Raw genomic sequence first — 12,125 nt, forward strand, 5'->3', positions numbered from 1 at the left:
GACTTGGACAGCACACGTGATGGAGCTTCGAGCCCAGAAACCCCCCGATACAGAGAAGCAGCTCCTTATCCCTGGGTTTATATCTCCACCCCAGTGGGCGTTGTTCTTTACAAAGTATTTTCTCCTTGTTAAAGTTAATACCACTTTCCATCAGAACCCCTCATTAACCTGTTTAGCTTCCCGTGAACATTTCCCGGCCTCGTAAAAAAAAAGAGCCCCGTTGGACCGGGGGCTACGTCAAGACTCATCTCCAGCTCCCCATGTCCCCCGGAGGACCAAGTCTTCATCTGTTCTTCAAAGGAGCCTGTCATCAGCATCCAGAGGTGTGGGAGTCCAGCCGCCGTCTCAACTTTCTCCAGCAGCGGCTCCTTTGATGAGCCCTAGGGCATAGAGGAGGCCTCGGGCTGGCTCCTGGGAGACGGACGAGCAAGCCTGATGGTTGCAGAAAGATGGGGGCCTAGCCCCTAAGGAGACACAGAAGGCTCTAGAATGGGCTGGGAAATATGGCTCTGGTTACCAACTCCCTCAGTTTCTCCAGGATTGTTCTGTTTTCTGTGATAAAGTCCCATGTCCCAGGAACCCCTTAATCCTAGGCAAAATGGGACAGTTGGTCACCCCAGATACAGCAGAGCCTCGAGAGACACATTCCTGCTCCCTTTCTTGTTAGGAAATCTCCTCTGGTTGTGTAGCCTCAGCGCTAGCCAAAATCACTAAAAGTCAGCTACCTGAGCACCTGCCCATGGTGACACCTCCCATGTGTAGGAAGGTATGCCTTTCCAGGCCCTGGGTGAACAATGGAGAAGGCTTTTCTTCTGGTTGCCTGGGGACAGGGGAGTGGTCTTGTTCACAGCCTCCTCAGAAGCACATAGAGATTGATTATTGGTTTTATCTCTGCTATAGTTGTCTGCTTCCCTGATAGCTCAGTTGGTAAAGAATCCGCCTGTGATGCAGGAGACCCGGTTCAATTCCTGGGTCGGGAAGATCCGCTGGAGAAGGGATAGGTTACCCATTCCAGTATTCTTGGGCTTCCCTGGTGGCTCATCTGGTAAAGAATCCACCTGCAATGTGGGAGACCTGGGTTCGATCCCTGGGTTGGGAAGATCCCCTGGAGAAGAGAAAGGCTACCCACTCCAGTATTCTGGCCTGGAGAATTCCATGGACAGTCCATGGGATCGCAAAGAGTTGGATACGACTGAGCAAATTTCACTTCACTTCACTTCATTTCATAGTTGTCTGGACTGATGCTGAGAGCTTGACAAGAGTGGATTACTTTTCAGCAGATCCGATCTGCAAGCAAGAGAGACCCATAAGTGGGACCAGGAAATGAGTCAGTTTGGGAGCATCAGGAAGAGCTCTGTAGGACTTGCCCTCTGGGTTGCCCTGCAGTCTTGGTTCCTGCTCACTCTTCTTGTTATTGTCTAGTCACTCAGTCAACTCTTTTTGCAGCCCCACCTTCTGTAGCCCTCCAGGCTCCTCTGTCCACGGGGATTTCCCAGGCAAGAACACTAGAGTGGATTGCCGTTACCCTCTCCAGGGGATCTTCCCGACCCAGGGATCAAACCTGCATCTCCTGTATTGCCAGGTGGATTCTTTACCACTGAGCCAAGCCCAGTCACTCTTCGAAGGACAAATAATTCCTCCCACCGGGAGAGTGACCATCAGCCAAGTGCTGCATTAGTCCTCACATTGCCTCGTGAGTCCCGGTGTATCATCTCCATCTCAAAACTGTAAAAACCAAGACCCAGAGTTAATTAGAGCTCCCCCGAGGGCCTCCAGCTACAAAGCCAAGCTGCCAATCCAAATCCAGCTGAGCCCTCTCCACTACACTGCCCACCTGCACCTCCGCTCTAGAACCAGCCCTTGGTCGTGGTCGGGCTCATGCAGAATGGAAAGGACAGAATGGGATGGCCTTCACATAGGGATGGTCAGCAGCCTCTGTCATCCCAGGAGAAGCAGCACAGCATTGAGTTTACATGTAAATCCTGTGGGTTCAAATCCCAGCCCCACCACGTCCCAACCACTTGCCTTCACGTCTCTCCACCTCTCCGTCTCCTTCCCTGTGAAGTGGGAGGAGGATAATATACCCACTTCCTAGGACTGCTGTCAGGACTACGTGAGTTTAAAGAACTAGTTAACAATCCCTGGGCATGGTAGGTTCTCAGTGATGGCAGCTGCTATGACTGCCAGTCCCCACATGGGTGGAGTCTTGTCCTCAGACCAGTGATGCTAAGCTCATGTCATGGGGGAGTACGGACACGTTCTGAGGACATAGGCCACCATCCCATGGGCCAGGTGTGTGTGTTTGGGGCCCTCAGGTGTAGAGCTCCCATGAGTCACTGTGCCCTTCCCACACCCAGGGGCCTGGTGTGACCAGCACCCGCCCGGCACAGCCCCAGGATCCCATTGGCTGCCTCAGCCTCTCCTGTCTAGAAATCCATGCTCCAGTGCAAAGGACACAGCTGAGCTGGAAGCCTGGCTGCACCTCCTTGGGTGTTTGCCTTTCCCACCCATGGGGGTACAGGGCCCCACCCAAGCCCTCCTAAGCCGCAGCCTCCTGAGGACGTGCTCTGTCTCAGCAAGGGCCGCCCTGGAGCCAGAGGACCCAGAGAAACTGTAGATGCCAAGGCCGAGGAAGCCTCAGGCTGTTTACACAGCTTGGGGGCCACATGGCTTCCCAGGCAGGGCCCCACAGCTGTGCCGCCTGGAAGCAGTTCCTTTGCCCAGCCAACCCTGCTATTAATGAGGCTAAAGGGACCAGCCATTGTTCACCAAACTCTCATTGCTCAGCCTTTCAACAGCCTCATGAGATGGCATCACCAATATCCCCCTGTAGCAGTCGAGTAAACTGAGGCTTGGAATGTTCCAGGAGCCGACCTGAGGTCACACAGCTGGTGAGCAGCTGAGAACTAGCATTCATACAAGCATTCCAGGTGCATCTTTCCTTTAAGCCCCCCACACACCCTGCAACTCAGGTGTGGGTAGTAGGACTCTGACTTCCAGGGTGAGGGTTGCTTGCCAACATTCATACAGTCTTCCCAGGGAGACTGTAGCCTAAGCCTTCCGGCTCCAGACCGAGGCCCACTGCATTGTCACTGGGGACCCAGCCCCAGCCTGACCTTCCCCCTAGAGCCCACAACTTACCCCAGCCCTGCAGTGCCTCCCAGCTCTGATCACCCAAGGCAGTGACCAGTGGTTGACCCACTGGTCCTCCATTCACTTGTTATTGTTCAGTCGCTAAGTCATGTCCAACTCTTTGTGACCCCATGGACTGCAGCACGCCAGGCTTCTGTATCCTTCACTGTCTCCTAGAACTTGTTCAAACTCATGTCCATTGAGTCACTGATGACATCCAGCCATCTCAACCTCTGTTGCCCCCTTCTCCTCCTGCCCTCAATATTTCCCAGCATCAGGGTCTTTTCCAATGAGTCGTCTCTTCGCATCAGGTGGCCAAAGTAGTGGAGCTTCAGTTTCAGAATCAGTCCTTCCAATGAATATTCAGGGTTGATATCCTTTAGGATTAACTGGTTTGATCTTCTTGCTGTCCAAGGGACTCTCAAAAGTCTGCTCCAGCACCACTTTTGAAAGTATCAGTTCTTCGGCTCTCAGCCATCTTTATGGTCCAACTCGCACATCGGTACGTGACTACTGGAAAACCATAGCTTTAACTATACAGACCTTTGTCGGCAAAGTGATATCTCTGCTTTTTAATACACTGTCTAGGTTTGTCATTGCTGTTCTTCCAAGAAGGAAGCGTCTTTTAATTTTGTGGCTTCAGTCACTGTCCATAGTGATTTTGGAGCCCAAGAAAATAAAATCTGTCACTGTTTCCACTTTCACTGATATCTTCTAACTGTTTCATGTTCCAGCCCTCTCTGCCCAGGGAGACTGTAAGTGCTTGGAGGCCAAGGCTGACCTCGTACTTCTCATGAACTCTCCATAGTGTCAAGCACTGGGTTTCCAGATGTTTCATAGCAAATGGATGGATGGGTGCTTTTAGTATGGTGAATTGTGCTAAGTAAGGAAGCAAAGAAAGGATGTTTTCTCTTTTTGAGAGGAAGAGGAGAGAAAGAAGAAGGAAGAAGAGAAAATGTAAGTAGAGAGCAGGGAGTAAAAGATACTTTCAGAGTCAGCCTTACTATCCCTACTCTGACAGATTGGGAAACTGAGGCTCAGGATGGTGAGAGATCAGGCATTCCTGTGGAGGTGCAGCACCTGCCCAGAGTGACCAGCCCTTCAGCAAAGAGCAGAGTGTTCTCTCGGCCAAAAGCCAAAGGGAGGTAGGCCCATGAGCCAACCCGCCCCCAAAGGTGTGGCTAAGAATTCTTGATAGGTGTTTTTAGATAATTTTATCAAGCATATCAGTAATATTTTTATAAGCAAAAGTCTTTTTCACAAGTTCCTTGTCCACCCAGGAACCCCCTTCTCTTCCATCTTATTGTGTGATGCCTTGAGCTGAAGTATTTTTGTTTTGTTTTGATTTGTTTGGAGTATAGTCGCTTTACTATGTTGTGTTAATTTCTGCTCTACAGCAAAGTGAATCAGCCACACACACACATATATCCCCTCTTCCTTGGATTTATTTCCCAGCTGGTGGTTTAGATGCTAAGTCATGTCCGACTCTTGTGACCCCATGGACTGTAGCCTGCCAGGCTTCTCTGTCCATCGGATTCTCCAGGCAAGAATACTGGAGTGGGTTGCCATCTTAGGTCACCGTAGAACAGAGTTCACTGTGCTATACAGTCAGTTCTCGTTAGTTATCCATTATACACAGAGCGGTGTATATATATATCAGTCCTAATCTCCCAGTCCATCGCATCTCCCCTTCCTCCTTTGATGTCCATATGCTTGTCCTCTATGTCCATGACTCTGTTTCTGCTTTGTAGATAAGTTCATCTCTACTGTTTTTCTAGATTTCACATATATGGATGAATATACGATATTTATATTTCTCTTTCTGACTTACTTTACTCTGTATGACTCTCTAGGTCCATCTACATCTCTGCAAATGGCACAATTTCATTCCTTTTTGTGGCTGAGTAGTATTCCATTGTATATATGTACCACATCTTCTTTATTAATTACTCTGCCAATGTATATTTAGGTTGCTTACCTGCCTTGGCTATTGAAATAGTGCTGTGACGAACATTGGGCTGCATGTTTCTTCTGAGCAGCAATATTTTTAAAGCTATGAAATTATTCTGATCTATTTCCATTTTTCTTAGAATTCTTTTTAATACAACAAAATAATCACTTAGGACCTCATTAGCAAGAACTAATATTCTTTAGCAAGTATCCTAATAACTTTCTCTACAGGACTTTTGCACTCTGTTTAGTTGGGATCTGTGCTATCCCCAGCACATACCACGAAGACACTTGGCCATGTCCTCAAATACCCTTTTCCCTCCTTCCTGCTACTGCTGCCCATCCTTCAAGGTTCCCTATCAGTTCTGAATCTCTTCTAAAGCCTTCCCTGGACTCCCCAGCTCTTAATGATCTCCCTGCTCCTAAGAACCTGAAAACCAGCCCCTCACCCACACCTGCCATCCCTGAAGCTGTGTGGCAGTGCATGGGTGGTATCTTCATAGCGGAACCATCAGTAACTAGCAAACAGTGCCCATTAACCACTGTTTGGTCCAGTTGCTCCCCCCACCCCTGCTTGCCTAACATAAACTCCTATAGTAGCATCTTCCAGGCCCAGGGTGCTCAGTACTTATCTGTCGATTGATTAACTGATCTGAGTACATGTGAATGAGAAAGCAGCCAGATGTCTTAGCTAGAAAGTGCAAACAAGATCAGATGCCTTGAAATGAAGTTTTATGTTCACTCTGGGGAAATTTGATCAAATGTAAGACTTTCTATCATCTCTCTGTTGATGGAAAACACTTGAGAAGAGGTCCTGAGGCTGCCACTTGCTGTGCGAACACCCACTCCAAACAGCGTTGAACTTTAGTGTGAATGGCTGGAGAGGTACACTGGACTCGGTAACGGGTGTGTGTGTGAGGTTGAGAGCAGGGGTTCCTTAACCAACACAGATGCTCTGAACAATTTGATAAAATGTTAGACAAAGCTACCTAAGTCAAGCACCCCTGACACGCAGGCCATCTGAATGCATGTGATGAGGCTGTGAAAATACAAACTGTAGAGTTTGCATAAACAGGGTGGTTTGAGGAGTTGACAACATGATTATTCATCAGGTCACAAGCCTGCACAGTCTGTCTACCGCTTCCACGCAGGAGCCGGGGAGCTGGAACCGTGGCAAGAATGGAGGTTCAACCCACTCCTGACTCCTGGCTATTTCTATGGAGCAGCATACAAGGGTGTGGTGCACTCTCTAAGCCTCCCGGCCACCCTCCTCTCATCACCTGGGTCCTGGGCAGAGTGGGGGTCTGAAGCTGAGCCCGTTGGGTTCACTGTCCAGCTCTGAGGGTGCTGCTGGCCAGCAGCGTTGGCCCCACTGGTGTCCCACCGTGTAACCGAGCACAGAGCCTGAGCCCACACCGTAGGGTTTCCCAGCCCCCACTCTCAGCCTGGGGACTCTTCATTTAACACCAGCGCGTGGAGCTACCACTTCCCAGGTGCTGTGCACACAATGGAGTCTCCCACAGCTCCTTCTCAAAGATGCAGGACCAGGGAGGACACGTGACACGGCTAGGGCGCCCGCTTCTCCAGTTCGCCTGAGAGCATCTTCACCCACAGTCCAGGAGATATCTGAAGCCCCTGTGGCTTGTCCAGCAGGTCAAAGATGGATGTTCAGCAACTAATACCTGGTGATATGGGCTTCCCTGGTGGCTCAGACGGTAAAGAATCTGCCTGCGAGGGAAACCTGGGTTTGATCCTGGGTTGGGAAGATCCCCTGGAGGAGCACATGGCAACCCACTCCAGTATTCTTACCTGGAGAATCCCCATGGACAGAGGAGATTGGTGGGCTATAGTCCATGGGGTCACAAAGAGTTGGACACGACGGAGCGGCTAAGCACACCTGCTGACATAGAGCAGGACTAGTTCTTTTCCTTGGATCTTGGGCTCAAGTAAGAGCCCAGAGGTAAAGAAGAGAGGGAAGGGGGTCAGGTGGGGGATGAGGAAGGGAGGAGACAGAGACAGAGAACTGGTGGGCTGAGAGGAGCACCTGATTAGGGTCAGAATAGCCAAGCGATGGCCTGGTCCCTGCCACTCACTGCTATGTGGCCTGGGGCAAGTCACTGCCTTCTCTGGGCTTATATTCTCAACTGAAAAATGAGTCACAGGGACAGAGGAGGCGTGGGGCTCTCAGGCTGCTCCAGGTTTACTTCTCTAATCAAAGGGGCATCCAGAGTCTGGCACTATTAGACCTGATGCCCATACGAGCATGGTTCAGCCAGTGGGATCCAGGGCACTTTGAACTGTGCTCCACAGTGAAGTCTGACTGCCCCCCCACCTTCCTCACTCCACTTCAGCCCTGTATCCAGTGTTAGGGACTTAGATTCTCCCGGCCCTCTCATCTGCATCTCCCAGTTCACCTGACTTCCCTCTGTCACTGGCTGACCCAGGCTGCCTGCTTGAAGTTTGCCTCTCTGGGTGGCACCCCCCTCTCCTAGACTGTCCCCCAGTGTCAGGCCTGGAGGTGGCCAGCAAGGTGACAGCAGGAGCTGGACAAGGGAGGATAAACTGAAGGGCAGGGCTAGTGAGGAAGACAGCTGGGGTCCTTGGCCTCTTCTGGGGTCACCCTGGGTGGTCCCCATGGGCAGGGCCAAGCCTGTAGGTTACAGCCAGCAGCCATCTGGATTGGGTCAGTGTCTGTTCTTGGGGACCAAGCCCCCAGGTATCCCTGTTATGAAATATATTGAATCACCCTGTCACTTCCTACCACTCAGAGCCAGAAGAGAGAGACCCAAAACCAAAATCCACACGTTCACAACAAGCCTCAAACACCCCACTAACTAACCACAGAGAATAGACAGAGGCGAGATTTCTATGCCAAGAGAACACACTTTATTGGGTAAATTTCCAGGGAAGCTTAGTTTTACCCGGCGTAAAAGCAGTCAAAGCCAGAAACACAATCTAGGAAGTTTTTTGGTAGAAAAATCTGCTGAGCGGGGAGTCCCTCTAGGGAAGGAGAGGTGGGGGTCATTTAGAGCCGGGGCCCACAGGGGTGTCCTCCCTCCTGTGGGCCAGGGCCTGCCCAGTTACAGCGGCTGCACATGCTCCCTGGAAGAAATGATCTTCCCATCTCTGAACTCCTCTGTGATGGTGCGGATCTGGGTGCTGAGCTGGGGGCCCGGGGCACAGGGCCCGCTCGAGACATAAGGAACTCTAGCAGCAGGCTTGCATTCCGTGGCACAAGGATGGGCAGGTAGCCTGAGGAAATGAGATCACGTCAGGGCATGTTTGGCATTGGCCATGAACTGACCAGCATGTCAAACATACATGAGGGTCAAGTGAGATGGGTGGGAGACCATGACAAATGGCTCAGACGGTGCCTCTCTGAAATCCCTTGAGGGCTGCATAGACAAAGATCAGAAACTCCCAGCCAAAAACAATGGATGGAGAAGTATGGTGAGTGGGGCCAGCTTGTCCACCTGCAAATGCTTAAAGCCCAGAGCTAGAAGGAATGTCTCTCCAGAGGCGGTGATCAAGCCCCCCCTTCATCTGCACAATAACCCTCACCGTGGTACTAAGCCTTGGGTCCAGGTGAGCCTTTTCCCGAAGCCTGGACCCCCGGGACCCACGGCCACTCACTTGCAGTCTTCTCCCTCGAGCAGGCGGCGGTAGGTGGCGATCTCGGACTCCAGCCGAGCCTTGACATCCAGCAACACCTGGTACTCCTGGTTCTGCCGTTCCAGGTCGCAGCGGATCTCGGCCAGCTGAGCCTCCACATTGCCGATCAGGCCCTGCATCTGGGCCAGCTGGGAGCTGTAGCGGCCCTCAGTCTCTGCCAGGGTGGATTCTAGGGAATTCCGCTGCAAAGGGAAAGAGAAGCACTGCCAATGGGAGGGACCCCCACCCCCCACCAGAGACCCACAGTCCTGGGTATCTCCGTACCACTAGTGATCACCACCCGTGATAACCGAGGCAGGGATCGGGGCACCTGCCACGAGCATGGCCAGCCCCTCAGGCGGGGGCCACTCACCATGCTGTGCTGAGCCTGCAGCTCGATCTCCAGGGCGTTGACGTTGCGTCTCAGCTCGATGATCTCTGTCTGGCAGCACTGCAGCTGCTCCGAACTGGACACCACCTGCTGGTTCAACTCCTCGGTCTGAAAAGTGTAAGAGGACCCAGAGAATGGTCAGAGCAAGTGAAGCCACTGTCAAGGGTGTCCCCACCCCACAAGCTTTTCCAGGGCTGGCCCAGCCCCACCTGGGTGTTGAACCAGGTCTCCACATCTCTGCGGTTATTCTCCACTAGGGTCTCATACTGGCATCTCATCTCATCCAGGATCTTGTTGAGGTCCACCGGGGGAGCAGCATCCACCTCCACATTCAGCCGGTCCCCAAGCTGGCATCGGAGTGTATTGACTTCCTGCAGAGAGCAGGCAAGATGACATAAGGTTGTGACAAGGGTGTTAGATGTGAGTTTGACTGACCTGGGTAAAAACCCTCCTCCTTCAGTTGTCAGCTGTGTGACATTAAACGGGATGCTTAACTTCTCTGGGCTTCAGCCTCCTCATGCACCCTGACCTGCCTCCTTGAAGAATTTGGAAGATGATGCAAATACCAGGTAAGTAGAATCATTATCAGGCACTACCCTCCAAATGGAGATTTAGTATCATGCCCAGGAGTGTGGGATCCATGTGACCTTAGACAAGTGACTTAACCTTTGTGTGCCTCAGTTTCCTCATCTGTAAAATGAAACTTGTAATAGTATATACCTCCTGGGATTATTGTGAGGATGACATAAAACAAGAATAAAATACAAAGTGCTTTGTAGAGTTCTTGGCACATGGTGGGCCTTCAGTAAAGGTCATCTGGGGTTACTATGGAGGTGGTTGTCACTGTTGTTACACCCAAAGGTCAGCAGTGGGTCCCTGCTGGATGGGAATCATCAGGAGGGTATGTGGGACCAGCCTCACCTCCTCGTGGTTCTTCTTGAGACATATCAGCTCCTCCTTCAGAGACTCCACCTGCATCTCCAGGTCAGCCTTGCACAGGGTCAGCTCGTCCAGGATCCGGCGCAGGCCGTTGGTGTCGGCCTCCACTAGCTGCCGCATGCCCAGCTCCGTCTCGTACCTGCATGCACAGAACCCTGCTGAGTCTGTGGCAAGGCAGCCACTCACAAGCAGGGCCTGCCACCTTGTTGTCCAGCTGCAGTGGCTGATTTGGGGTCAGCATCACTGTGGTTCTCTCCCTTGACCCGGAAAGGATTTAGGACTGATGCTGCACTTCCCACTTACAGCTGCATCTGGCCTCACTCTCCCTTTCCCAGCTCCCAGAGGAGGAGGACAGAGGCAAGGGAGTAGCACAGAACTACCTTCTGAGATCAGGCCACTCACTTGGTCCGGAAGTCGTCAGCAGCCAGCTTGGCATTGTCAATTTGCAGGACCAGCCTGGCGTTGTCAGCCTTGGTCAGCAGGATCTGGGGAATCAGGGCCGTCCTGTGAGCTGGGGAAGGCTCAGCAGTGTGGGGGCAGGTGGGAGGGGACAGCCCAGCTTTCAGAGGCCATACTTCTAAGTACCTTTGGCATTTCCAGCCCTGAGCTCTGAGCCTAGATATAGAGGGATCGTCAGTCCCAGAAAGTCATTAGAAAAGACCCTGATGCTGGAAAAGATTGAGGGCAGGAGGAGTAGGGGACAACAGAGGATGAGATGGTTGGATGTGGTTGGATGGCATCACCAACTCAATGGATCTGAGTTTGAGCAAACTCCAGGAGATAGTGAAGGCCAGGGAATCCTGGTGTGCTATAGTCCATGGGGTTGCAAAGAGTTGGACATGACTTAACAAGTGACCAGCAACAATAGTCCCAGGAAGGACATCACAGTGGCCATCAGGTCTGACACCTGAAGCCCCAAAGGCACAGTGGGTCACACTCAGGTGAGCAGAGAGAACCCGGCCAACCTGGATTCAGATTCCACATCCAACACCAACAGGCTATGGGATCTTGAGAAAGTGGCCGAACCTCCCTAAAATTCAACTTCTGCATCTGTTAGATGGAACCAATAATGTCCATCTCTCCAAGATGAGGAATACACAAACAAAAGGAAGGGAAGGCATTAGGCACAGAGCTTGTGTCCAGTAAGGGCTTGGTCGGTGTGATTGCTCTTCCTATAGCTGAGACTGGCTGGAAAGGAGGGGCACTTACAAACAGAGAGAGATCTGGGTCCCCCAAGAAACCAAACCCCTAGAGAGAAAAGCTGGCCCTAATAGGAGAGAGAATCCTCTGAGAGCTACAGCCTCATCTGTAGTGAGATGAGACAGACCCCTCCTAGGGTTGGGGTGGCTGGGCTGGAGCGGGACCAGGCCCCAGTTACCTTCTGCTGGAGCTCTTCAATGGTCTTGAAGTAGGACTGGTAGTCGGGGCAGATGTACGGGATCTGAGACTCGTACCACTCCCGGATGCGGCTCTCCAGCTCTGCGTTCTCCCGCTCCAGCTGCCGCACCTTCTCCAGGTAGTTAGCCAGGCGATCGTTCAGGAACTGCATGGTCTCCTTCTCATTGCCGTTGAAGGCACCCTCGCAGAACCAGCCCCCAGTCCCGGCAAAGCCAGAGGAATGGAACCCAGAGGACAGGAAGGAACCAGGCAAGCAGCTCCCAAGGCTGGAGAGGCCCAGCCTGACGGAGGAGGCTGACCCCGAAACACCAGCAAGGCTGGGCACCCTGCAGGAGCCCACGGAGCGGACACAGGACACCCGAGAGATGCCGCTGGTTGTGCCGCAGTGGCCCCTGAGGGACCCAGAGGAGAAGATTGGGGAGCAGAGCTGGGAGGCCATGATGCTAGCAGAGGAGGTTGCAGCTTAGCGAGGAGCTCAGGTTCTGGCTCTCGTGGCCTCTCTGGGGCATTTATATACACTGTCTGTGGGGTGTTGCCATCTTACACTTGGGAAAGCCCATTCCTATTCCAGGAGAATCTCATTAGAATGTGATTTTTGCTACCCATCCAAAATCCCTTGCCTTGTAAAAATAAAAAATATTGTAGAATTTCATTTGCTAAGTCA

General features: G+C 52.0%; 1 protein-coding gene across 1 annotated transcript; it reads right to left on the reverse strand.

Moving 5' to 3' along the window:
• Positions 1 to 8,162: 8,162 nt before the first annotated feature.
• KRT36 (keratin 36) lies at positions 8,163 to 11,900 on the reverse strand. The gene is made up of 7 exons (XM_061141205.1): positions 11,442 to 11,900; positions 10,466 to 10,548; positions 10,046 to 10,202; positions 9,334 to 9,495; positions 9,107 to 9,232; positions 8,716 to 8,936; positions 8,163 to 8,334 (listed from the first exon to the last, which is right to left on the reverse strand). Exons 1-7 carry the CDS (start codon positions 11,898 to 11,900, stop codon positions 8,163 to 8,165), a joined length of 1,380 nt encoding a protein of 459 aa, XP_060997188.1.
• Positions 11,901 to 12,125: the final 225 nt, after the last annotated feature.

Source organism: Dama dama, chromosome 5, assembly GCF_033118175.1.
Source record: "Dama dama isolate Ldn47 chromosome 5, ASM3311817v1, whole genome shotgun sequence".
Taxonomy (NCBI): domain Eukaryota; kingdom Metazoa; phylum Chordata; class Mammalia; order Artiodactyla; family Cervidae; genus Dama; species Dama dama.

Excerpts from the sequence above, each read along its gene's own strand:
- KRT36 (XM_061141205.1), bottom strand. The coding sequence starts at position 11,900 with ATGGCCTCCCAGCTCTGCTCCCCAATCTTCTCCTCTGGGTCCCTCAGG. Across the intron at positions 10,203-10,465 it reads GCTGACGACTTCCGGACCAA|GTACGAGACGGAGCTGGGCA; the intron begins GTGAGTGGCCTG and ends CTGTGCATGCAG. Across the intron at positions 8,335-8,715 it reads CTCGAGGGAGAAGACTGCAA|GCTACCTGCCCATCCTTGTG; the intron begins GTGAGTGGCCGT and ends TCATTTCCTCAG.